Source organism: Clytia hemisphaerica, unplaced genomic scaffold (genome assembly GCF_902728285.1).
Source record: "Clytia hemisphaerica strain Z4C2 unplaced genomic scaffold, Clytia hemisphaerica genome assembly, whole genome shotgun sequence".
NCBI classification, from domain to species: domain Eukaryota; kingdom Metazoa; phylum Cnidaria; class Hydrozoa; order Leptothecata; family Clytiidae; genus Clytia; species Clytia hemisphaerica.
Window position 1 is genome coordinate 75,536 of NW_027104571.1, and position 27,721 is coordinate 103,256.

The 27,721-nt window shown below is 34.4% G+C and overlaps 4 protein-coding genes across 7 annotated transcripts; all 4 read right to left on the reverse strand.

Moving 5' to 3' along the window:
- Positions 1-7: 7 nt before the first annotated feature.
- LOC136823427 (uncharacterized) lies at positions 8-1,564 on the reverse strand. The gene is made up of 4 exons (XM_067079608.1): positions 796-1,564; positions 596-643; positions 333-392; positions 8-69 (listed from the first exon to the last, which is right to left on the reverse strand). The coding sequence occupies exons 1-4, from the start codon at positions 1,106-1,108 to the stop codon at positions 8-10; spliced, it is 483 nt and encodes a 160-aa protein (XP_066935709.1). The 5' UTR covers positions 1,109-1,564.
- Positions 1,565-2,682: 1,118 nt separating this feature from the next.
- On the reverse strand, positions 2,683-9,278 carry LOC136823435 (uncharacterized). Of its 2 annotated transcripts, XM_067079617.1 has the most exons (6): positions 8,510-9,278; positions 8,294-8,353; positions 7,985-8,032; positions 6,006-6,056; positions 5,837-5,887; positions 2,683-5,187 (listed from the first exon to the last, which is right to left on the reverse strand). In XM_067079617.1, exons 1-6 carry the CDS (start codon positions 9,231-9,233, stop codon positions 3,017-3,019), a joined length of 3,105 nt encoding a protein of 1,034 aa, XP_066935718.1. In that variant the 5' UTR covers positions 9,234-9,278; the 3' UTR covers positions 2,683-3,016. The 2 variants fall into 2 exon arrangements, with proteins under 2 accessions (XP_066935718.1, XP_066935719.1); XM_067079618.1 differs by lacking the exon at positions 5,837-5,887.
- Positions 9,279-9,878: 600 nt separating this feature from the next.
- LOC136823438 (uncharacterized) lies at positions 9,879-16,754 on the reverse strand. Of its 3 annotated transcripts, XM_067079621.1 has the most exons (6): positions 15,986-16,754; positions 15,772-15,831; positions 15,464-15,511; positions 13,971-14,021; positions 13,801-13,851; positions 9,881-13,150 (listed from the first exon to the last, which is right to left on the reverse strand). In XM_067079621.1, the coding sequence occupies exons 1-6, from the start codon at positions 16,707-16,709 to the stop codon at positions 10,977-10,979; spliced, it is 3,108 nt and encodes a 1,035-aa protein (XP_066935722.1). In that variant the 5' UTR covers positions 16,710-16,754; the 3' UTR covers positions 9,881-10,976. The 3 variants fall into 3 exon arrangements, with proteins under 3 accessions (XP_066935724.1, XP_066935722.1, XP_066935723.1); XM_067079623.1 differs by lacking the exon at positions 15,772-15,831 and having other exon boundaries at positions 9,879-13,150; XM_067079622.1 differs by lacking the exon at positions 13,801-13,851.
- Positions 16,755-19,246: 2,492 nt separating this feature from the next.
- Positions 19,247-22,417, reverse strand: LOC136823433 (uncharacterized). The gene is made up of 3 exons (XM_067079613.1): positions 22,322-22,417; positions 21,555-21,995; positions 19,247-19,887 (listed from the first exon to the last, which is right to left on the reverse strand). Exons 1-3 carry the CDS (start codon positions 22,356-22,358, stop codon positions 19,349-19,351), a joined length of 1,017 nt encoding a protein of 338 aa, XP_066935714.1. The 5' UTR covers positions 22,359-22,417; the 3' UTR covers positions 19,247-19,348.
- Positions 22,418-27,721: the final 5,304 nt, after the last annotated feature.

The following is a 27,721-nucleotide window of genomic DNA, read 5'->3' on the forward strand; positions in this document are numbered from 1 at the left end:
TCATAGCTCAAGTTTTACCCTTTACAGATTTTGATTCAATTGATAGCTGGTCAACTTTGTTGCTCAATTCTGTTAAAAAAAATGATACTCGTCAGAAAAGGCCTTTTTATTCTGGAACTTCCTTTAAAAGAATAAAAACCAAAATTCGTGTAGATTACAGAGGAAATTAAAGATCTCGGAACATTTGAAACATTTTTCATCGACTAGATACATTTGAAATCTGAATTATGCCAAAGTTGTATTTTGATGAAAAAAGTTGCTAGCGGACCACCTCAAAAAAGGAGAAAAAAACATTCGACAAAACACAACAAACTTTTCTGGTATAACTTTACCATCAAATTGGCATTTGTCAGCCTTTAACGTCAATTTCGAATCCATCACTGTGGACAATTCTAGATAAAAAATAATGAAAATCAACATGTCAGCTTTTTTGATTGACGTCAAAGTTTTTATAAAGATCAGTTCTACTTCAGAAGGGTGTGGAGTGATGAAGCCTCCTAATTTCTCTTACACAACCATCCAAGGCAAAGCTTCTTGGGATTTGATCACTTTTTATTCTTTTTTGAAAAAGTATTAACCAAAAAAAAAAACATACCATCCATTTTATCTTTGTCAGCTTTCATATTCATTGACTTGGCTAAATCTAGAGTAAAACAAATAGTGATATTCAATGACAACAGATTCAGTGTCAACAGGTAAAAAGTTAACAAGATTCATCTCTTAGGATGTCATAAATTCAAAAGAGGTAAGAAAGTAAATGTGCTTTCGATGACATTGAAAACCAATGTATCTCACCTTCGACGTCAGTTTTGTCAGCTTTTGCCGAAGATAATTGTTTCAAATAAGTTTTGATCCATTGATTAGTTTGTTCGATATTTTTGATAGCATTCGAATTATCGCTCGCTTCATTTCGCAACAAATCCACTTCTTGGTCCAAATTGGTGACCATTCGAGAAATAACCAACACATGTTTATCCAATGGACAACTTTCCAAATCATAAAACATTTGCATATCCTTATATTTCAATCCCAGTAAAATGTTCTCCATTCGAGCTCTCAGTTGTTTGAAAGCTTGTAAATCTGGTACTGCATTGATTGAACCATGCATTAATTCATTTCTTAAATTTCTGATCAAAAACAAGAAAGCTCCAATAGATTGATCGTTGGGTTGAAGAGATTTGATTTTCCATCCTCCAGCAGGTTGCAATCCAACCACTGACCTCAATACAGCAATCAATAAGGTGATATCCCAATCTTCTGGGTTGGATGATCCATTTTGTGGACACAATATTTCCCATTATTCTTTCTTCAACACTTTGTCCAACTCGTGTTTCTTGTTTTGTTTGCATTGCACGAATATTTGATGAAGTTGTTTTGGACAAGTTGGAAGTCCAGTATAAGAAGTGTCATTGTGCGCGTTGTGAAGTACATCAATGAGCGCTCCTTTGATGCAATACTCCAAAGCAAGGTTGATGCGAACCCAATACTCGCTTTGGAGGATGTACAATGGTGTACTCATCTCATTCTCTTCATTTATTTAGTTCTATTTTCTTAATCTTTTATTTTTGCTGAAAAATATAAAAAGCATAACAAATGTAAGTCTGAAAAAACAGAGATCGTCTTTCGGTTCAAAAAACATTTTAAAAGGCTAACTCAGGGGGCTATAAACTTCAAAGATTCTAAAGGAAAATTATGACATTTAAGCTTCAAAACTATGGTCATTTTGGGAAACATTTAATAAAATAGGTTTAGTAAAATGGTTATCATAGACAGTGGAATAAAATACTACTAATGTATATACTACATTATTCGGAATAAAAAAATTATTAGAGTTTCAAAAACACTTTGTCTTAACACTATGTTCAGGTACCTTAACAGGTACAAAATATTATCAATCGATATGCTTTCCCCGGGACGGAGGTTGGAGTACTAAGTCTACAGGATGACGGGGGTGCCACCAGGCTTTCGATTCTCGGACCCTCCTAAAAGAGAGAAAATTAGAAAATGTTGTGCATTTTACGACCCTTATTGGGACTAATTTGACCAAATTTTGATGTTTTAGGGGTATAATTTTTCGACCCTTAATGGGACTGAGATTTAATTTTTCTGATTTTTCAAACCATTACAGGGACTGCCAGGTTCCAAAAAGGCATCCTTAAGGGCGGTAAATACCACATCACATACTGTACCTCGACTACCGTACCCCCCCCCCCCGAGATGGTTTTCGTTCTGATTTTTTATCATAATTTTGAAATTTAAGGCATATAACTGTTCTTGAAATGTTCTTATTTTCGATCGCCTCATTGGGGACCTCATTGTTCTTACAAAATTATTCTTATTAAAAGAAGAAAATCCGGGTGATGCTGGGCCACCAGATAAAAACTAAGAAAATCGTGAATTTAAACCTTGTTTTAAAAAATATACAAAATTTTTATTTGCAATCTAAAATATATTAATGATAAAATTGCTCCCAAACAACCGACTTTGTTCAAAATATCCTTGGAATGTTGCCATCCAAAAATTTCGCCTACCCATAATTTTATTCATAACATTTAATTCTCAAGTTTAACACTAAAATTCAAGACGATTAGAAATTTAGACGGATGTGCAAAATTTAGGTCCACTGTCGGAGACGAGAAATTGAGCTGTTTTGGTCCGAAAAAATGGAATTTGGCAAATAATCGTTCGAAATTTCGGAATTTACACCAAAAAGTCAAAATTCTGGAATTTTGGAGAAAAGAATCAATTTCATTGGAAATTTTCGGTGGTGGAATTTCAGACTTGAACTTGACGGTGTGACAGAAATTGGACAAAATTTAGACCGAATGGCGGAATCGGGTACCCCCTGAAAACACCCCTTAGAATATTTTCATAATTAAAATAAAAACACTTCCATTTCTGCTTTTCCAGGCCAAGTCAATACAACAATTACATTGCAGTCAGTTAAAAATTTTAGCCAAAAGTTGGAGTAATTCCCAAACATGCGATTCTAATCACAATTTGATAAAATTGCATTTCAAAAACGAATCGAATTTAAATCTTCTTCAAAGAACTTAGTTATACTTTTCTTCATTTGCAGACATTGTTCAACCAATTCTTTCGATTTATTATTTTTGAGTTGTCGATGCAGTTTCGCATATTCCTTTACCGAAAACAAAAGATTTGACTGACGCTCATCTTCCCCATCGATTAGGAAATTTTCTACTGCTTCAAAGTCATGCTTTCGAAATTTCAGGTATGAACTGATTTCAATGGTAATCTTATTGTGTTGGTCAAGGTCATCAAGTAACACTTCTGCATCGTTGAACTTTCCTAATTTGATCAAAATCAATGCTTCCCAAATGAAAACATTTGCACCAGTAAAAACAATGTCTGGTTTAAGAACATCGCATGCAAGAAGCGCTTCGTTGTAATTTCCTTTCTTGTAAAGTAAAAAGCAATTCCTTTTTGTCAAGTTAAAGTGCCATATTCGAGAAAATGTTTGTCTTTGTATATGTTCTTTCCAATCGTTCATGGTTTGTTCAGCTAAATCAAAGCAACCATTCTGGATGTATAAAGAACATTTTGCATCATAATACATCAAAAATTCCTCGTCACTGAGATTATTTGTGTCAACGGAAATCAACAAAACTTCAACATCCCTTGCAGTGAGATGTCTCGCCAATTTTAATTTAATATTATCAAATCCTTTCTTCTTGACAAGTTCATTAAATAAATTTCGAACGATATCATTGAATAACGACACTCGTCCATGTACATTATATACCTCAGCTTGCTGTAGCTTCCACTGGTAAACTTCTTCAAAATGTTCTTCAAGCTCTGAGGAAAACTCTTCTTCAAAAGCAAAAATCTCATTCAAATTAAGCAAACCTAAATTAATTGACGCGTTTATGAAACGATGATGAACAAGCAACAACGTGTGAAAAGTTTCCACATCTCGAAACAACCTATATTGTTTAAACAAAACTTTTAAAAGAAGTTCAGAAATTTGGTAAAAGTTTTCCATCTCCATTCTGCCTATGGCGATATTTAACACAAGGGAAACATCAAAGTTGATAGTTTTGAGTGCACCACTCATGATCAAACGAAAAACATGGATGTACCATAAATCTTCACAGTCAGCATTTAATCCCAAAACCGCAACAGAAGACTTGATTTTCAAAAGAACACCTTCAAGAAGTGTCAACGGACATTCGTCCTTAACAAATTGTTTTTGTTCAATACGATATCGGATAACTTTTTGCACAAGACTGTGAATTTCTAAATATTCGTTCCGCTCGTTGACCAATGAATATTGACAAAGCAGATTGATGATTTCACTTAATTCAAATTCGTCAACTTTATCAAAATAGCTGAATGTCTTTTTATTGATTTTTCGATTGTCCATGAAAGCCATCATTCCCAAGATCAAAAGAGCATTCTTTGATTCGACCCGAATTTTCTCAAAAGCCAAATCCCAAACTGTCAACAATGTTTTGTCATATTCAGTAAAAGAATTGATTTTCATTCCCAAAACAATTTCTCTGCAAACTTCGAATTGTTCGATGTATTTGTGTAGAGGAACTTTATGTTTCTTGATGTAACAAATGGCTTGGTGAAGGGCTAAAGGTAATGATTGTAAACGACTCGCTAAAAAGGAGATGTCATGTTGGCTGGCTGAAGAAAGTTCATTCTGTAAGAAGCCCATGGATTCTTGTTCTTGGAAACATGGAACAGCAATTTGAATCAAATCATAATCTTCCCAATCCCTCAATTGAGATGTCAACAATAAGCTGATTTTTTCTTTCACATTTCGAATGAATGAAGTGACGTCTTTTGTGACCTCAGTGACGTCATCCAATACAACTAGCGATCCTTGGGAGCCTTCACAAATCTTAGAGAGGAAAATGAAAGCAAGAGTTTCCATCGAAGGTTCATCAGGTATTAGTTGTTTACAACCAAATGCACACAAAATCTCGTTCAGAGATCTCTTGAGGCTGACAGCAGAAATCCAAAATATCTTCTGATATTCATCCTTGTGTATTTGAACGAACTTTGCAGCGGTTTGTGTTTTCCCCACACCTCCCATTTCACTCAAAGCAACTGCTTGATTTTGTTGAAGTTTCAAGTGAATGGATTTAATCAAACTTTCTCGTCCAAAGAAGATGGAAACAGGCTCTGGCAAGTTCCAATGTGTCTTTGTTAGGTCTGGAAGGAATACAAATAAATATTTTTTAAGGTTCAAAAGTGCAACAAGTGACACTTTATATACCTGATATTCTCGAAATAGTGAAGGAAACCCGCTTTACGCCGGTTTTTGGCTGTTCCAGCAATTTTTAAGGAGTTCCTTCCGGGATTAAAGATGATTTCTTAGGAAACCAAACGATGCTAAGCTTTGGGCATCTCGACGATAAAGAAATTATCAAGTAAGTAAGACACATTGATAGCAGTATTAATACGCATCTATGTACAAAAAATAGAAAAAACTAATAATAAATTCTCCAGAAAATTCTGAAAAACTTTTTTCCGTGACACTTCAGGATCTGGCAACTGGGAGAATTTTCTTTTTCGAAAGTCGGGCTCCACCACATTTTGGGAATTACCATTTCAAATCATTGTGCGAAAAATCACAAAAATCTAATGAGCTAATCCCGAGAAAAGCTTATAACAGACGGACGGACTAACATAACAAGGTTAATTTATAGGACCTCCCTAAAGTTATGTCCAACAAAGAAAAGAAGGTCATTTTTTTGAATAGATTGATTGAATTTGTAAAGTTTTACCGGTATTGTTCATCGGTGCGAGTTTTAAGTTTAAGAATGGATATTAAAAATGAGAATCATAACTAAAACTTTACCCTTTACAGATTTTGATTCCACTGATAGCTGGTCAACTTTGTTGCTCAATTCTATTAAAAAGATGATACTCGTCAGAAAAGGCCTTTTTATTCAGCAACATTCCTTTTACATAATAAAAATAATAATAAGCGTGGATAGAGAAAATAAAAATCATAGCTAAAGCTTTACCCTTTACAGATTTTGATTCCATTGATAGCTGGTCAACTTTGTTGCTCAATTCTATTAAAAAGAACAAGATACTTATTTCAATAATAGACAAGACGATTTGGTATAGTGTTTGATTATTCATCGATGAAATAATCAAATTAAACAACCAAGAAGTACTAGGGTTGAAGAATGTCAAAAGTATGTAAAACCGGAGGTGCGAAAACCGGCCCTAACAGAGAATAAAGTTACCATTAGAGAGACAAGGCGAAAAAGTGACTCTTAAAACCCTAATTTTTCGCATTGTTTCGATTTTTTTGAAAAGTAATTTTTTAGCATTTAGACCATAACTTTTTATCTAGTTGACTAAATTTAACAAATGACCCCTCAAAATTTAAGTTTATCGTTCCTTTTTCCAATGCAAAAGAATTGATGCTTTCAAAGTTCATACAACTCGAGAAAATTCACTTCAAAGAGGGGGACTTTTTTCCGGGACACCCGGTAGAAATATCATTGAAACGTGGAGTTACACATTTTGAGAATTTCGAGCAGGTTGATCAATATTTATTGACTTCCATTTCTTATAAACCAGACTCGCACAATCGATACATTTTCCAATCGATAATTTAACGGTGATTGAGCCTATTCTAAAATCTTGAATATTAATATTGATCGAAATATGAATTGAACTTGCAACCGTTTAACAATCGATCTGTAGATCATCTTAGAGCCAATCGTTGAATAATCGATCAATTGAATGTAATAGACGTTTTGCTAGTTAGGATACCATTTAAACCTAGTTATGATTGGCGACAAAAACATTACGTAATGACTCCTCACAATAGCCTTTTAGTAAACTGTTAGATCAACTTTGATTTTTATATATTGATTTTTCTATACCAGTGCCAGAAAGTATATACACAATCTCTAGGCTATTTGATATTTTTAGACTTTGTAACCTATTGTTTGCATGTGTACTTTCAGGCTTATCGCGCGGACACTTAGTTTCAAGAAACACTGTAAGATAAAAATTAAACACATGGAAATTGAACTACTATCAGGCTATCGTGTGGAGTCATTACCTAATGTTTTCACCACTGATTAGAATTGGAGCTAAAATGGTATCCTATCTAGGCTTCCTAAATCTCATAATCAAATTATCAATTACCAATAAATTATTTGAAGCAATGGATATCCTGTCCATTGATGTGTCATTGAAAAAATGAATCGATTGTTGAGTGTTTTTATAGTTAATTGTTATATAGTCGAACGTGAGCAACGCACTGGGCTCAACTTTAGTGCCTTCAAACTATTCATAGGTCCAGTTGCAGAACCCCAGATATTCACCCAAGGAACAAGTGTGCAAAATTTCAGCCAAATCGAAAAATTTTTGAAGTCTCCAGGCTGCCCCCAAAGTCTTCGCCTCGTTTTGGTGAAAAACTCGCCCCCAGGCCCGAAAAATCAAAATTTTTGAAAAATGAAAGAAATACCCTCAGATATTCACCCAAGGAACAAGTGTGTAATATTTCAGCCAAATCGAACAATTTTTGAAGTCTCCAGGCTGCCCCAAAGTTTTAGCCTCGTTCTGGCGAAAAACTTGTCCCCAGGCCCCAAAAATCAAAGTTTTTGAAAAAAATAAAAGAAATACCCTCAGATATTCACCCAAGGAACAAATGTGCAAAATTTCAGCTTAATCGAACATTTTTGAAGTCTCCAGGCTGCCCCAAAGTTTTGGGGCAGACGGACAGACAGACACACAGACAGACATTCTCAGATTCTAGCTCAACTGAAGTTAAGAATAGGTAGATACCACACAGCGACAATCCAACATGCCACGTCACGCCTAACAAAAGGTCCATAGAACTTCTATCTATCTATATTGACGGCCACTAGTGACACCCCACCCCAGCACTTGCAGACTGGAATCATTAAACAAAACGCTACATTTAATCTTAGCGAGCTAGTCCATATTTCAGAATCTTTTGAAACAAAACAAAACATACCATCCATTTCATCTTTGTCAGCTTTCATATTCATTGACGTGGCTAAATCTAGAGTAAAACAAATAGTGATATTTATCGGAAAATGCCTATTCAGACAGAAAGATAGTGAAAATATATCACACAAAGCTTCTTATAATACAAAAATATCGAAAAACTATAACATAAATAACAAGAAGAAATCAATATTTTTCAAAAGGAGCAATTTTGTTTAGAACGTCAACTTGGCGATGCCTCCTACTTTTTATTAGACAATCATCAGGTAGATACCATTTTCTCCGAAATATAAAACAAGTGAAGAAACAAACATACCATCCATTTCATCTTTATCAGCTTTCGTATTCAGTCCACTATTCATTGACTTGGCTAAATCTAGAGTAAAACAAATGGTGTTACTCAATGACCACAAAAATTCAGTGTCAAGAGGTTAAAAAGGTTAACAAGATTCAGCTCTTACAATACAAAGACTTCAAAAGAGGTAAGAAAGTAAATGTGCTTTCGACAAAATTGAAAACCAATGTATCTCACCTTCGACGTCAGTTTTGTCAGCTTTTGCCGAAGATAATTGTTTCAAATAAGTTTTCATCCATTGATTATGTTGTTCGATATTTTTGATAGCATTCGAATTATCGCTCGCTTCATTTCGCAACAAATCCACTTCTTGATCCAAATTGGTGACCATTTGAGAAATAACCAACACATGTTTATCCAATGAACAACTTTCCAAATCATAAAACATTTGCATATTGTTATATTTCAATCCCAGTAAAATGTTCTCCATTCGAGATCTCAGTTGTTTGAAAGCTTGTAAATTTGGTACTGCACTGATTGAACCATGCATTAATTCATTTCTTAAATTTCTGATCAAAAACAAGAAGGCTCCAATAGATTGATCGTTGGGTTGAAGAGATTTGATTTTCCATCCTCCAGCAGGTTGCAATCCAACCACTGATCTCAATACAGCAATCAGTAAGGTGATATCCCAATCTTCTGGGTTGGTTAATCCATTTTGTGGACACAATATCTCCCATTGTTCTTTCTTCAACACTTTGTTCAACTCGTGTTTCTTGTTTTGTTTGCATTGCACGAATATTTGATGTAGTTGTTTTGGACAAGTTGGAAGTCCAGTATAAGAAGTGTCATTGTGCACGTTGTGAAGTACACCAATGAGCACTTCTTTGATGCAATACTCCAAAGCGAGGTTGATTCGAATCCAATACTCGCTTTGGAGGATGTACAATGGTGTACTCATCTCATTCTCTTCATTTATTTATTTTTATTTTCTTAATCTTTTGTTTTTGCTGGAAAATATAAAAAGTATAACAAATGTAAACGTGTAAACATTATAACATTATAAGTTGTCCCAAACAGTAAAGAACACCTTCAAATTAGCCTATCAAAGGCTGATTAGCCTATCATAGGCTATTTAGACTATTTTGTATAGGCTAATTAGCCGAAAATCGATAAAAACCACGATTTCTGACGAAATATAAATAGTCGCGTCTATTTTTCACCATTACTTCATTGTCCAAAGCCATTCCCTAAGGAATACATGGTTTGTCATTGTCAGAGAAATGCTCATAACAAATTTTGACTTTGGGTCAATTTTGGTTTAGGAAATATTCCACTTTTATAGACCTACCTGGTTATGCATTTAACACATTTATAATTGATATCTACGTGACGTGACCAATAAACAATCATTCAGAACACAAATAGTGACGATCTATTAAAATTAGTCGTTTGTTTCTTATAAAATGAAACGTTTAGAAACCAAAATTTCATGCTATTGAAATATTCTTTCATATTCAAGACTTCGTGAGCAAAAAAAACATCTATCTCATAAAAAAATTGAGTAATTTGATTAAGAACATTGATGTATGCTTATTATATTAATAGTGATTCTTAAAGATAAACATGCGTTTTTTGAGCCAACAAAACCTTTTTTCAAAAATATGCTAGAGCCATTATTTACCTATGATGGTACCCTACTTTCATGCAAAAAACCTATGATGGTACCCTACTTTCATGCAAAAAATCAGAAGAAATTAATGATCCAATTTTTCACAAAGTCCAAAAAACACGTTTTTAAGCAGTTTTTTGGCCCAAAATCGGGCCCCGTCACATTTTGGCCACTACCATTTTGCACCTTTGTACCAAAACTCAAAAGATTCCTATGATTCAATCCTGAGAAAATTTGGTAACAGACGAACGGATGAACACACGTTAATTTATAGAAAAATAACATAAGTTGTCCCAAACAGTAAAGAACACCTTCAAATTAGCCTATCAAAGGCTGATTAGCCTATCATAGGCTATTTAGACTATTTTGTATAGGCTAATTAGCCGAAAATCGATAAAAACCTCGATTTCTGACGAAATATAAATAGTCGCGTCTATTTTTCACCATTCCCTAAGGAATACATGGTTTGTCATTGTCAGAGAAATGCTCATAACAAATTTTGACTTTGGGTCAATTTTGGTTTAGGAAATATTCCACTTTTTGGCGCAGGGTAAAAAAATAGGGCTTTTTGTCAATTCAGCAGAACTTCATTATCAGAAAATTAGCCTATAATCGGTTAGTTAGCCGATGGATAATAAATTTATTCATATTACTGTTTCCAAAATTGAATGTTATATCAGTTTAAGTGAAAAAGATTCTTTTGGCTTTGGGCAATGAAGTAATGGTGAGAAATAGACGCGACTATTTATATTTCGTCAGAAATTGAGATAACTGCTTATGCTTAAATATACCGTTTTAGGGGCAAAATAAGGGTTAAAAACGAAAAATTTTCTTCGTCGCCCAACCATGGTGGACGACATTTTTAATTTTTTTTGGCCCCCTCACTTTTTTTACACGCCGGGGGCCATGGTTTTACGGGCCAAGTCAATGCAAAAATTACATTGCAACCAATTGAAAAACTCATCAGTTTAGCGAAAAGTTTGAGTAATTCCCAAAGATCCGATTCTAATCATAAATCGATAAAATTGTATTTTAAATACCAATCGAATCCAATTCTACTTGAAAGATATTATTTACAAATGTTTTCATTTGCAAACATTGTTCAACCAATTCTCTCGATTTATTATTTTCGAGTTGTCGATGCAGTTTCGCATATTCCTTTACCAAAAACAAAAGATTTGACCGGCGCTCATCTTCCTTTTCGGCGAGGAGATTCTTTACTGCCTCAAAGTCATGCTTTCGAAATTTCAGGTATGAGCTGATTTCAATAATAATCTTATTGTGATGGTCAAAGGTGTCAAGTAAAATTTCTGCGTCGTTGAACTTTCTTAATTTGATCAAAATCAATGCTTCGAATACTAAAATATCTGCATCAGTAAAAAAATCACATTTAAGTTCATCGCAAGCTAGCAATGCTTCGTTGTAATGTCCTTTCTTGTAAAGTAAATAGCAATTCTTTTTTGTGAAATTAAAGTGCAACATTCGAGAAAATTGTTTTCTGTGTAAATGTTCTTTCCAATTCTTCATGACTTGTTCAGCCAAATCAAAGCAACCGTTCTTGATGTATAAATCACATTTTGCATTATAATGAACCAAAAAGTCCAAGTCACAGAGATTATTTGTGTCAACGGTATTCAACAAAACTTCAACATCCCTTACGGTGAGAAAACTCGCCAATCCTAATTTAATATCATCAAATCCTTTCTTCTTGACCAGTTCATTGAATAATTTTTGAACGATATCATTGCATTGCACTCGTCCATGTATATTATATGCCTCAGCTTGCTGTAACTTCCACCAGTAAACTTCTTCAGAATGCTCTTCAAGCTCTGAGGAAAACTCTTCTTCAAAAGCAATAATTTCATTCACATTAAGTAAACCTAATCTAATTGACGCGTCTATGAAACGATAATGAACACGCAATAACATGTGAAAAGTTTCCACATCTCGAGACCACCTATATTGTTTTAACAAATCTTTTGATAGAAATTCAGAAATTTGGTACAACTTTTCCATCTCTATTTTGCCTACGGCGATAGTAAACACCTGGGTAACATCAAAGTTGATAGTTTTGAGTGCACCACTCATGATCAAATGAAAAACATGAATGTACCATAAATCCTCCTGGTCAGCATTTATAACCAAATCTTCAACGGAGCCCTCAATTTTCAAAAGCACACCTTCAAGCAGTGTCAACGGACTTTCATCTTCAACAAACTGTTTTTTTTCAATGCGATATCGGATAACTTTTTGCACAAGACTGTGAATTTCTAAACAATCTTTCCACTCGTTGACCAATGAATATTGACCAAGCAGTGAGATTATTTCATTTAATTCAAATTCGTCAACTTTATCAAAATAGCTGAATGTCTTTTTATTGATTTTTCGATTGTCCATGAAAGCCATCATTCCCAAGATCAGAAGAGCATTCTTTGATTCGACCCGAATCTTCGCAAAAGCCAAATCCCAAACTGTCAACAATGTTTTGTCATATTCAGTAAAAGAATTAAATTTCATTCCCTTCATTCCCAAAACACTTTCACTGCATTTTTCAAATTCTTTAATGTATTTGTGTAGAGGAACTTTATGTTTTCTGATGTAACAAATGGCTTGGTGAAGGGCTAAAGGTAATGATTGTAAACGATTCGCTAAAATGGAGATTTCTTGATGGCTGGCTGTAGTAAGCTCATTCTGTAAGAAACCAATGGATTCTTGTTCTTGGAAACATGGAACAGCAATTTGAATCAAACCATAACCTTCCCAATCTTTCAATTGAGATGTCAACAATAAGCTGATTTTTTCTTTCACATTTCGAATGAATGAAGTGACGTCTTTTGTGACCTCAGTGACGTCATCCAATACAACCAGCGATCCTTTGGAGCCTTCGCAAATCTTAGAGAGGAAAATGAAAGCAAGACTTTCCATCGAAGGTTCATCAGGAATTAGTTGTTTCCAACCAAATGCACACAAAATCTCGCTCAAAGATCTCTTGAGGCTGACAGCAGAAATCCAAAATATCTTCTGATATTCATCCTTATTTTTGTGTATTTGAACGAACTTTGCAGCGATTTGTGTTTTCCCCACACCTCCCATTTCACTCAATGCAACTGCTTGATTTTGTTTCAAGTGAATGGATTTAATCAAACTTTCTCGTCCAAAGAAGATGGAAACAGGCTCTGGCAAGTTCCAATGTGTCTTTGTTAGGTCTGGAAGGAATACAAATAAATATTTCTTAAGGTTCAAAAGAGCAACAAGTGACACTTTATATAACTGATATTCTCGAAATAGTGAAGGTAACCCGCTTTAAGCCGGTTTTTGGCTGTTCCAGCAATTCTTAAGGAGTTCCTTCCGGAATTAAATATGACTTCTTAGGAAACCAAACGATGCTAAGCTTTGGGCATCTCGATGATAAAGAAATTATCAAGTAAGTAAGACACATTGATAGCAGTATTAATACGCATCTATGTACAAAAAATAGAAAAAACTAATAATAAATTCTCCAGAAAATTCTGAAAAACTTTTTTCCGTGACACTTCAGGATCTGGCAACTGGGAGAATTTTCTTTTTCGAAATTCGGGCTCCGTCACATTTTGGGAATTACCATTTCAAATCATTGTGCGAAAAAATAATCAGAAAAATCTAATGAGCAAGTCCCGAGAAAAGCTTATAACAGACGGACGGACTAACATAACAAGGTTAATTTATAGGATCTCCCTAAAGTTATATCCAACAAAGAAGGTCATTTCTTTTTGAATGGATTGATTGAATTTGTAAAGGTTTACCGGTATTGTTCATCGGTGCGAGTTTTAAGTTAAAGAATGGATAGTAAAAATGAGAATCATAGCTAAAGCTTTACCCTTTACAGATTTTGATTCCACTGATAGCTGGTGAACTTTGTTGCTCAATTCTATTAAAAAGAATGATACTCGTCAGAAAAGGCCTTTTTATTCAGCAACATTCCTTTTACATAATAAAAATAATAATAAGCGTGGATAGAGAAAATAAAAATCATAGCTAAAGCTTTACCCTTTACAGATTTTGATTCCATTGATAGCTGGTCAACTTTGTTGCTCAATTCTATTAAAAAGAACAAGATACTTATTTCAATAATAAACAAGACGATTTGGTATAGTGTTTGATTATTCATCGATGAAATAATCAAATTAAACAACCAGGAAGTACTAGGGTTGAAGAATGTCAAAAGTATGTAAAACCGGAGCTGCGAAAACCGGCCCCAACAGAGAATAAAGTTGCCCTTAGAGAGACAAGGCGAAAAAGTGACTCTTAAAACCCTAATTTTTCGCATTTTTTCGATTTTTTTGAAAAGTAATTTTTCATTTAGACCATAACTTTTTATCTAGTTGACTAAATTTAACAAATGACCCCTCAAAATTTAAGTTTATCGTTCCTTTTTCCAATGCAAAAGGATTGATGCTTTCAAAGCTCATAGAACTCGAGAAAATTCACTTCAAAGAGGGGGACTTTTTTCTGGGACACCCGGTAGAAATATCATTGAAACGTGGAGTTACACATTTTGAGAATTTTGAGCAGGTTGATCAATATTTATTGATTTCCATTTCTTATAAACCAGACTCGCACAATCGATACATTTTCCAATCGATAATTTAACGGTGATTGAGCATATTCCAAATTCTTGAATATTGATCATTGATCATTGATCGAAATATGAATTGAACTTGCAACCGTTTAACAATCGATCTGTAGATCATGTTAGAGCCAATCGTTGAATAATCGATCAATTGAATGTAATAGACGTTTTGCTAGTTAGGATACCATTTAAACCTAGTTATGATTGGCGACAAAAACATTACGTAATGACTCCACACAATAGCCTTTTAGTAAACTGTTAGATCAACTTTGATTTTTATATATTGATTTTTCTATACCAGTGCCAGAAAGTATATACACAATCTCTAGGCTATTTGATATTTTTAGACTTTGTAACCTAGTGTTTGCATGTGTACTTTCAGGCTTATCGCGCGGATGTTTAGTTTCAAGAAACACTGTAAGATAAAAATTAAACACATGGAAATTGAACTACTATCAGGCTATCGTGTGGAGTCATTACCTAATGTTTTCACCACTCATTAGAATTGGAGCTAAAATGGTATCCTATCTAGGCTTCCTAAATCTCATAATCAAATTATCAATTACCAATAAATTATTTGAAGCAATGGATATCCCGTCCATTGATGAAGTCTCCAGGCTGCCCCAAAGTTTTGGGACATAGACACAGACGGACAGACAGACACACAGACACACATTCTCAGATTCTAGCTCAACTGAAGTTGAGAATAGGTAGATACTACACAGCGCCAATCCAACATGCCACGTCACGCCTAACAAAAGGTCCATAGAACTTCTATCTATCTAGATTGACGGCCACTAGGGACACCCCACCTAGCACTTGCAGACTGGAACCATTAAACAAAACGCTACATTTAATCTTAGCGAGCTAGTCCATATTTCAGAATCTTTTGAAACAAAACAAAACATACCATCCATTTCATCTTTGTCAGCTTTCATATTCATTGACTTGGCTAAACCTGGAGTAAGACAAATAGTGATTTTTATCGGAAAATGCCTATTCAGACAGAAAGATAGTGAAAATATATCACAAAAAGCTTCTTATATACAAAAATATCGAAAAACTTTAACATAGATAACAAGAAGAAATCAATATTTTTCAAAAGGAGCAATTTTATTTAGAACGTCAACTTGGCGATGCCTCCTACTTTTTATTAGACAATCATCAGGTAGATACCATTTTCTCCGAAATATAAAACAAGTAAAGAAACAAACATACCATCCATTTCATCTTTATCAGCTTTCGTATTCAGTCCACTATTCATTGACTTGGCTAAATCTAGAGTAAAACAAATGGTGTTACTCAATGACCACAAAAATTGGGGGCAACAGGTAATAAGTTTAACAAGATTCAGCTCTTACAATACAAAGACTTCAAAAGAGGTAAGAAAGTAAATGTGCTTTCGACAAAATTGAAAACCAATGTATCTCACCTTCGACGTCAGTTTTGTCAGCTTTTGCCGAAGATAATTGTTTCAAATAAGTTTTCATCCATTGATTATGTTGTTCGATATTTTTGATAGCATTCGAATTATCGCTCGCTTCATTTCGCAACAAATCCACTTCTTGATCCAAATTGGTGACTATTCGAGAAATAACCAACACATGTTTATCCAATGGACAACTTTCCAAATCATAAAACATTTGCATATTCTTGTATTTCAATCCCAGTAAAATGTTCTCCATTCGAGATCTCAGTTGTTTGAAAGCTTGTAAATTTGGTACTGCATTGACTGAACCATGTATTAAGTCATTTCTTAAATTTCTGATCAAAAACAAGAAAGCTCCAATAGATTGATCGTTGGATTGAAGAGATTTGATTTTCCATCCTCCAGCAGGTTGCAATCCAACCACTGACCTCAATACAGCAATCAGTAAGGTGATATCCCAATCCTCTGGGTTGGATGATCCATTTTGTGGACACAATATTTGCCATTGTTCTTTCTTCAACACTTTGTTCAACTCGTGTTTATTGTCTTGTTTGCATTGCACGAATATTTGATAAAGTTGTTTTGGACAAGTTGGAAGTCCAGTATAAGAAGCGTCTTTGTGCACGTTGTGAAGTACATCAATGAGGGCTTCTTTGATGCAATTCTCCAAAGCGAGGTTGATGCGAACCCAATACTCGCTTTGGAGGATGTACAATGGTGTACTCATCTCATTCTCTTCATTTATTTATTTTTATTTTCTTAATCTTTTGTTTTTACTGAAAAATATAAAAAGCATAACAAATGTAAGTCTGAAAAAATACAGATCGTCTTTCGATTCATAAAACATTTTAGAAGGATAACTCAGGGGGGCTATAAACTTCAAAGGTTCTAAAGGAAAATTATGACATTTCAGTTTCGAAACTATCTTCATTTTGGGAAACATTTAATAGAATAGGTTTAGTAAAAAGGTCATCATAGGCAGTGAAATAAAATACTATTAATGTATATACTGCATTATTCAGAATAAAGAGATTTCATTAAAGTTTAAAAAACTCTTTGTCTTAACACTATGCTCACTTTTATGACGTTTCGAAGATTCTTTTAACAGGAGCAAAACATCATCACTCGATATATGCTTTCCCCAGGACGAGGGGTACTAGGTCTACAGGATGAAGGGGGGGGGTGCCGCTAGCCTTTCGATCCTCGAAATTTACGACCTTTATTTGGACTAATTTGACCAAATTTCGATGTTTTAGGGGTAAAATATTTCGACACTTAATGGGACAGAGATTTTATTTTCTGACTCTTCAAACCATTACAGGGACTGCCAGGTTCCAAAAAGCCACCCTTAAGGGCGGTACATACCATACCACATCACATACCGTACCTTTACTTGCCTAAGTACTCCCCCCCCCTGAGATGCTTTTAAACCATTTTTATATTCAAAATGATTATTTGAAAGAAAATACAGATAGTTGAGATCAGTGAATCCAAGTTCAAAAGAAACAACAAAATTCCATCCCAAACATCCCAACAAAGATTGACGTGTTGAAGACGTGTTGAAAACTGAACACAAACCTTATTTTATGTCGTCATAAAAAAAATGCAATGAAATTTTTGCAATAATAAATCCATAAAACGAATGTTATAAAACTAGAACCATAAATATAAAATAATAATCAAAATTTTAATGATAAACAAATCACTTGCGAATTATGACTATGCAACTATGGGACATTGAACCTACTGACCTATAATGAAACCCTGGACTGTGTTATATACGCCATCTTTGATCAGAGGTTTTAGAAAAGTGGTGCCCTGTGAGTACGGTCATTGAATTTTCCGTCACATTCAGGAAAAACCGTCGTCTTCAGGGTACCCCTTTTTAAAAACTTCAATCAAAGTTATTCGGACGCCAGAACACGCTTTTATTATTAGAATAGTGTACTTTGGCCAATTTGAGGGTGAAATATTCTTAACGTATTCTTACTTTTTAAGACTTGACTTTTTTCTACAAAGATAAAAAACGATCAATTTGAGAGTTTTGGACTTTTGAGTGAACATTTGGTTTAAAATTACATTTCTTCCTCAAAGCTTCAATTCATCTCAAACAAAGGAAGCAATTTTTTCTGTTAACCAAATACAAAATGACTGCATTCTTATCAAATTCTGGGAAATTCACCCTAAAGGGTATTCTTAGGGTATTCTTACGATTTGGCCAATTTTCACCCTGATATTCTTATAGAGGAAATTCTTTATTAAAAAAAGCGTGTATAGAACAACCCTCAGCTCAGCAAAAATCTAGCCAAAATTTCGTCCCCAGTGGGGAGAATAGCCTACAACTTCAGCCCCCCCCCCCCCTCTGGAAATTGACAATAAAAAAACTAATTGGACCATCCTTTGGACCAAATTTTTAGAGCTTAGAACATTCCCCACTGTGGGAAAAAGTTCCTCTGGGCTGTGAAACAAGGTTGTTATAGAGTTTGGTGGGTCAACCCTAACATCTGTTACATACTAAAATGACAAAGGAGAGACAAATCATAAAGGTCGTACACACAAAGTAGGCGATCTGTCAAAACTTTTATCAAAATAAATTTCCAGTAAGTTTGTTTATACAGCTAGGCTGAATACGGTAACTAAGAGGAAGAATACGTGCTTCATTAAAATTATTATAAGGCCTTCCTTTATAAAAGGCTTGGGGACCCGAGAAGTTTTTTTCATGTTGGTGCAATGCAACTCACTTTTGTCCCTGGGACAATGGAGTAAAATTGATTTGAATAATATTTTGCTCCATTGTCCCAGGGACAAAATCAATGTCTTTTGGGTATTTCCCTCACTTTTTGTCCCATGAAACAATAAAAGAAACTATGGGACACGCACTTTTTTTCTTGTGGTGTTGGGATGGAACATATTGCATTGCACCAACGCGAAAAAAACTTCTCGTGTCCCCAAGCCTTTACATTAAATATTACATTGCTATAAAAAATTAAAAATCTCTTAATATAATTATATATACTATAGTTCGTTTGATATTAGATTTTAGATTTCGAACCTCGTGTTTGTATCAAATATTTCAAGAGAAATAAAAATTTTGCCTTTCTACCACAGCTCTTGACAGACTCGACTACATTTCTGCTGACTTAGCAGAATATTCTTTTATTCCGCACAGTTATCTTGGTTACATACTGATTTGGACGTTTAAAGCAAGTCATCCAGAAACTTTAGAGGTGTCTGTCTTCTGCGTCTCGCACGCCTCCTCATCTCAAACACAGGTACCTCCACAAACTGCCTGTCATTTTGAATCCTCCCAATTCCTCAGTAATGACTTCTTTTAAACGCTTTACAAAGCTTTCGAAATAACGACCTCTAGCTCCCCATCAATTCATCGATGATTTCGATAACATCCCTCCTTAAAATTCGCTGACATTTCTCCTTTAAATCCTGCAAACTCAAATCAGGCATTTTCGCCAACAACAATCTCAACAAACAATCAGCCGGTCGTTGACCAGCATGGCCCGCCGTTTCAATGACACGGAATTCAGCGGGTGTTAGTTGATAGAAATGACCAATTTGTTTCCAGTTGGCACCGTACCCAACATCCAGTAAGGTCGTTATTCTGTCTCGTTGATCCAGTGATAAATCCCTCAATCGAGTTGTCTCTTTTGGTACTTTCGCTTTGGGGAATGCAGCCGCTCCTCTTAAATACTGGTTGGCAGATTGGTTCTTCTTTTTCTTTCGTTTCTTGCTTGAGGACGAAGGAACAGATGTTATGCTTGTCGGTGGTGAGCCCTCTGCTGTGTCCTTTGATTTGATGGATAATGATTTCAACGCTAAATCGGTGAAGTTCAATGCGTCTTGGTCTTGTACTGAATAATTTCGATACTTTGCTTCTCTATCTGTATTGTCTTGAAAAAATGATGAATTATCAAATTATGATTGAAAAAGGGACACATAGTATTTCTGGAGACAAAATTTTCGGGGACATTTACTTAAAATAATTATAGGAAAATGAAGTAAAGATCATATAGAAAATTCAATACTTAAGGAGATGAAACGAATGGAGAAATTCGCGAAATTTCTGCAATTCGCGGTGACTAACTTTCACGAATTATCGGATTGGAATAGATGGATTAAGCTCTCTTATTGCTCCCAAGAGAGATCCATTGTCTTCTTATTGTCACGAAAATATCTCTAAATGAATTTATGCAGATTTATGCACTACTCGTGTAGTTTTCAGCAGTTAGTTTTATAAGATCGTTTTTTAATTTCGCCTTAACGAAAGTATTACAATCAGCATTCTGCGGCGGCGGCGGTGAGGAAAAAAAATTAGAAAACGAAAGTACTCGATGCGGTGGACGAACTCACTAAAATTGATTTACAAATTACACGCTCGTATAACCACGGACGATTTTCGCGGGTTTTCTTTAGATTACGTCATATATCTTTGTGTCTTTAGTCTTTTTCTTTATTTTCTTATAAGCGTATACTTTATAAGAATCAAATCAATAACTCTCGATAGACGATGATATACCCTTCGGGAATTAGTTTTTACAAAGTAAACAAGGGATGGCGCACAATATAAGCATATTTATTTTTCTTATAAGCGTATACTTTATAAGAATCAAATCAATAATTCTTGATAGACGGTGATATACCTTTCGGTAATTAGTTCTTACGAAGTAAACAAGGGATGGCGCACAATATGAGCATATTCATTTTTCTCATAAGCATATACTTTATAAGAATCAAATCAATAACTCTTGATAGACGGTGATATACACTTCGGTTATTAGTTCTTATAAAGTAAACAAGGGATGGCACACAATATGAGCATATTTATTTTTCTTATAAGCATATACTTTATAAGAATCAAATTAATAACTCTTGATAGACGATATCACCGTCTATAACCGCCTTCGGTTATTAGTTCTTAAAAGAATTAAACAACCATTGTTCTTAAATTGGTTAACTTTTTTATCGATTTTGAGCCTCGTTGTTCTTATAAAATTGTTTCATCAAGGCTCAATGTAAAGTAGATTTCAGATTAGCTTCCATCTCTACTTCTTGTTTTTCCCATGCAGTATAAACTTTAGGTGAAATTTTCGACTTCAAAGTAATGATTTTCACAACATTTCTCAAAACTTACCGAACTTAATTGCCAGAAAAAATGGTGATTACCTGACAAAAGAGGATTGCTTTGTACGAGTTTTTTTAATCAACCTATTCAAATCCATTGTAAGAATAGTCCTTTTCAAAATTTTTTCCTAGAAAAAACTCCCATACGATTTCAGTTGCTTTTAAGAAAATTTCATGGCCTAGGTAAGATTCTAAGAGAAGGAGTTTTTCACAAACACGAAAACTTTAACTATTCTCGAATCAGTCTGTCAAAAGAATCTCTCGCGTAATAAACTTTTGCAATTTCGTGAAAGCAGCGAATGTTTCTTCCTGCGGAAATTTCTTGTTTTTAGGAATCTCCATGAGTTATAATAAAAGTTTGATTTTGCCTTTGTCCAAGCCTGAAATATTCCACTTAGAAAAATGATGAAGTCCTCTTAAAAAAAAAATTGAATACCTCTAATCAAAGCAATGATCTGTTCTTTTAGTTCTTTATCAGTAGTATATTGCAAGTCTTGGTACTTGACTCTTCTGAAGGAAGAATCGTTTCTGAGAAGGCCGGTACTCCACTTCCTGACCTCAGTACTGTCTAAGTCATCCATCCAGATATGTAAACAAAAATGACTTGAATATCCAAGCAACATTTGTTGAATTCCAATCTTCAATTGATCTGTCCAGATCTTGTGGAAAAAGTCTTTAGTAAGAATCACTAGTAAGGGTAGTCTAGATTCTTTGAAAGTTGCCAGAGTCATGCTGACTAACAACGGGACATTGTTGCTGGTATGAAAATCTTTGCTGGTAAACGTTGTCTCGTTGAGATAATCTTTTTGTGCGATATTCTTCATCAAACGATCCACCAGTTGTTTGGACTTCTTATCACCACAGTGTACAATACCAACTATTAACAGGAATGAAAATATTGAAGAGCTCCGAGAAAAACGTATGAGAAAGATTTATGAGGAACTTGATATCACAAGTAAAATGGCTCAGAGGTTTATAGAAGGTTTATAGAATTCAAGGATGAGCAAAGGTTTAATAAAATCAAAATGTAAAACTAAGAGAGTACGTTAAGCTAAATTTGGATTTCTTGGTTTTAATCTGTGAATAAACTATAAGGCCTATAAATATTGTTTCGATATCGAGTACAAGCCAGGCAGTTTAGAATAATCAAATTAAAAGAAATGCAAAAGAGAAAATTTTATCAACTTGAAAGAGATTCAATACCTTTATCGAAGTATTTTTGATGATATTTTGAATTCATTTTTAAAATAACTGAAATAAATATTTCTATAATAGAGAGGTATGATCATCATTCAAGGTCTATAAAAACAATTTTGATCAGCAGCCTACTTTAACATCCATCATCAGAACACTTAGAATTGCATTAAGGCTTGAAGCCTTAATAATGTCGAATTAAAAAGGGGCTGATAAAACATTGCATCAACGGTATAAAAAGGTTAAAGAGCAATCCTTTAGTACTAAATTAGTCATAGTATAGTAAGCCTCATACTGATGTAGTTGAACGGAATCTTTTAAGAAGAGAAATAATAGAGAAATAATAAGCTGTTTATTTCTAAACAAAACACACAATAGACTCAATAAATAATCACATGGTCACTGGGTATTGAAATATGAATAGCATATGATTGATATGATATATGATATAATATGAATGTACGGATTGGAAAAGCTTGCGGCGCAGTAAACGCCCTGACTAAAGTATGGAAGTCTCCAGTTAAAAAGAAAACAAAAATAAAGGTTTTCAGACAAACAGCCGAATCAATATTGCTCTATGGATCTGATTCTTGGACCATGACAAAGACCCTTGCAAAATCCCTTGACGGAAAATACACAAAAATGCTGAGAGTTGTCTGCAACGTACCTCAAACGACACGTATGTCTAGCAAAGTCCTTTATGGAAACATTCCTCCAATCTCTGCAACAATACGAAAACGTCGACTTGCTCTCGCCGGTCACGTAGCACGTCGAGAAAAGCCCGCCTCGCAGCTATTGATGTGGTCACCCGACTCGAAGAGAAAGACTGGAAGACCTTTCACTACCTTGAAAAGTATCATACTTGAGGATACTGGATTAACAAAGAAAGAAGCGATCAACATCATGAAAGACAGAGAAGCTTGGAGAAAATTTGTCGTAGCTTCACCCTCTCGCTGAGAGGGATGAAGTTATGTATGTATGTATGATATAATAAGTCGCTTTTCACTATTATAATCATTCAAGGTCTATAAAAACATTTTTTATCAGCAGCCTACTTTAAACATTTATCATCAGAACACCTAGGGTTGTATTTATAGACTAATTAAAAAGGGCTATTATGTAAAAAGCAAAAGGTAAAAAAGGCAAAATTTGGTATTAAATTAGTAAGCAAGTGTTAGAAGCTGCTTATTTCTGAACAAAAGTTAAACAATAGATTCAGTATACAATCACAACATTGTCACTGGGAAAAAGTCATTCACTGGGAATTGAAATATGGAAAGGGTATTTATGATAAAGTCTGTGTCGATGAATGATGAAGTAATTCATGAAAGTGCGATGAAAATACACAGATATGATGTTGAAGCAAAAGGAAATGGACATCAGATTGCTTATAAGGGTAAAGTTTCTGTATTACAAATCTGAAGGTATTAGGAGAATGATCAATCTTTAAACCCTAAAATAATTGAGGTATATGATTTAAAACAACATGAAAAATAAATCAAAAAGTCAGTTCAGTGAGTTTGTTAATTAAATGATTTTAATGTTATGAATTCATAGTATAGTACATATCAGAAAAGCCCAAAATTACAAAGAAAATTGAAACACTTCTTTGTGCAAAATAGACAAACTTAGGCCTAAAATTGGAGCTTTTTTATTGAGTTTAATCTCGCCATTCAAGTATTTTGGCATGTGAAGAGTGCGAAAAAATTTTAAACAGCAAAATAGATAGAGAGGGGGCACTTTTGACAATAGTTCTTCTCAGGAAAAAAGAGGGGAGGATGTAATACAGAGGATAATTTCTTACTAAGGGTTTTCTAAACTAATAAGACATATATCATTCCATAATTATGCATTGTAATCCTTGGTAATCTTTAATTTGACAGGCTGGAAGCATCCTCCTTAAACTTTTCTTTGCCTGTTATTTGTAAGGGTGAAAACTGTGATCCTAAGAGTTAAGTGCTTCGGCTTCCCATCATCTCATTATTCTCAAGGTAATCTAGAAAATTCAAGTACAGTACCTAGGAAAGTTCCAAGTGTTTGTTGAGTTCAGGGTAGCTGTCAATTTTCCCCAATTATTAGAGATCATATCTCTACACTTTCTCCTGTGTGAAAAATTTCTTCTTAAATCTTAAATTGTTTTTTTTTGGATTTTATCCTATAGCATTTACTGTATGCAGATTTTTTGAAAATTTTCAGTTGCCTTTAAACAAAAAAATTTCTTTGATTTCCCAGCTTTCCCAGAAAACAAATAAATAGACCTTTTGCTACTCATGATGTCATGTTGAATAATTAAAAAACTCCAGCATTAAAACAATGATGCATTGATGCATCATTATTATTTCATATAACTTCGCATAAATGACCCGAGGGCGTTCATTAAATTTTATGGTTTTTAGGAGGGCTGTTTATTTCAATAACATTATTTGAGGGGGCACTTATTGAAAATTTTCCCTCAAAGGAAGGATGTTTATTTGAGGGGACGTTTAAAAGAAGGGGGCATTGATTTGGAGTAATACAGTAAATGCACCAATTATTTTATTATCTTTGTTTTTATGCTGGAGTTTTTAAAATTATTAACAGCTTGACATCCTGATAAGCAAAAGGTCTATAGAAAAATAATATTTTTGGGCTAATGACAAGTAAACATCAATGGAGTATATAAACATCAATTAAAATGATCGTGTGATCCCCTAAATGGCCTAAAGGACTATTGTTGAAAATAGCCAACCTTGCCAATAGGAAATATGGTGTCAATAGGAAATTCAGACAAGACTGGATGGTCTCTGAATGATCTGTGAGCGAGGCAAGCAAAGCATTATTTTTATATTTACTGTCAACTGCTCTAACTTGGGACTATCTGACAAATCATGGGATGGCGATTCGCCACCATTTCACCGAACCTCCAAAGTCATTAATTTGAGTCAATGCGAACGGCAAATTATAAAATACACAAATTCGATTTTGCACCAAGTAGGCTTTTTAATCGAAATATGAAAGAAATCTGTAGTGGAACACACGTGAGTGTCTGACAAAGAGGAACAAAGAAGAAAAATTAATGGCAAAACAATGGAGCGTTTGACGTCACTCGTTATTTGTTAATCCCATCGGGCGATAGGCGGTTAAAGCACCGCCTTTCTAAAATCTTGTCATTTCAGTTCATTTATCAGTGACCACACAAATTTATTTCAAGCTGCTCTCTTCACTGACAAATATTAACAATACAACATTAACAAAGAAACCAATGCTCCTTATTTCCCCACGTAAAAACATCTCAGAAACAAAGTCTTAATTAATGATTCCTCCCAAATCCTACACATAGACCAACTAGAAAAATTTGAATAAATCAATTATAATGTTATTCTAGCTCTACATTTCCAGGTCATGTTCAGGCCAAAACAGCAAAACATTCTTTCATTGATGATTGAGCCATCCATGTTTTGGCCACAAAACGTTGGATTTTCCCCTCTGAAAACCTGGCCTTAAAATGCAGACCAGTTTTGGGTCATTTTTGGGATTTATTTCAAGTTCAAAATCGCCAAGTGGCCGCTCAAGCCAAAGAAAGTTTGGGCATACCTAGAGTAGTCGTAAAAGAACTTGAACAGCCAGTCTGAAAATGGTGCATACTGACCTAAACACTGAACATATATTTTGAGAGAGATTTCCTTTAGGTTTTTCAAGACTGGTTAAACAGTTAAAGAAGAAGACCCAAATTGGTAAAGTCGAGCTGACAATAATGAGCCGACAGCCGAGAAAAAACTGTTTTAATTTTGCAGCTTAAAATTTATTACTTCTAAACTGAAATAAAATATTAACAAGACATAAATTCATAAATATACTTACTTAATAATACACTTACTACCAGTTTTTAACCTTGTATCTACTTTCTCTTTTGAGATTGACTTTTACATTTTATCACCATATCTTTATCGCCAATTTCTGAATTTTTGTTCAGTCAAGCAAATTTCTGCCCGGTTGAAATAAAATGGAATACTCGATAAAAAACAAGTGAAATAACAGATATCTAAATGTCATTCGTCAAAACGTTGATATGAATATGAGCGAAGGCTAAATTACTAGGTGGAAAGATTTGGAGCCGACATTGTTCTCCGCTTAACAGATTGGACGAACAATTCGTTCGAGTACAATCTAGTCGAAATTTGAGATGGTGAAAGTAAACATTACTCAGTTGTGGAAATACCCGATGAACCTAACAAGCAAAGGGAAATTCCCTTTCAAGTCTAAAGGGGAAACCCCGAAGTCGGCAACTTTGTACACCCATCTGATTTACTCCGCCCGAGTGGTAAATTACTCGAAAAAATGTGTGCGAGATTTTTTGATTTTATGATTCTCTTTGTCATTTTTTGATTTTTCTTGTGATTTTGTGATTTTTTTTGTCATTTTGTGATTTTTTTATGCGATTTTGTGATTTTTTTGTGATCTTTTTGTGATTTCGTGATTTTTTTGTGACTTTTCTGCATTTTTTTAAAATATTTTGAGATATTATCTGTGATCTTTGTTGTTAATAAAAACTTTTCATGAAGCTCGTTTTGAAAATATTGTTATCGAGATGGTTTGGTTCCTAGGAATCAAACCAAACAACCAAACCATCTTTCATAAGAAGATCACAGCATCATACCAAAAAAGACTACCATTCAATACGAGTGTCACAGCTCCCCGCTCCAGCTTGGATAAATATTTTCTGAGAACTCGACCTCTGGTGCCCGATCCCACCTTTACAGTCAGAATCGGAATTTGTATATTATTACTCCAGAATTTTGGTGTAATGATAGGAGTTAGTTTTTGCTGAAGTATTTTGGAATTCATACTCGAAGAATCATTTTTCTGGTGAAACTTAGGCCAATTTGACGAAAAATGATAGAAAAATTCGGCGTTTCGAAATTGAGAACAAATTTTTGCCGAATTTTGGAAATCATGGCAACGACATTTGAATCAGTTTGTAAAGCGTATAATGTAATGATTTATTCAAACTTCCTCTAGTAGTTAAAAGATGGCGTTTGGACATATTGGGCATGGTTCATCGGAAGATATTACAGCATGATCACTATATGTGGTCTAACTCTCATGAGAATTTAAGTCATCTTCAAACCTAACAACTGGTGCAAAATATTGTATCAATGCAAAAGTTCAACATGTCGGTCGTGAAAGAATATCTGAGAGTGCTGTTTATAATTTGGTTGTCAACGGAATATAGGAAACTTTGACAATGATATATTTGTCTCTAAAGAATTGTCAGTAGGAGTGAGTTGGTGTTTTGGTGTGTGGTGGTTTGTTAGATTTGTAACCCAGGAGGGGAGGGTATGCATGCTCTCTTGCAAACTTGAGACCGTATTTGGAAGCGATCCGAAGGCATCTCATTAATGCAATTCTGAGTGTCCATACACTGTGATG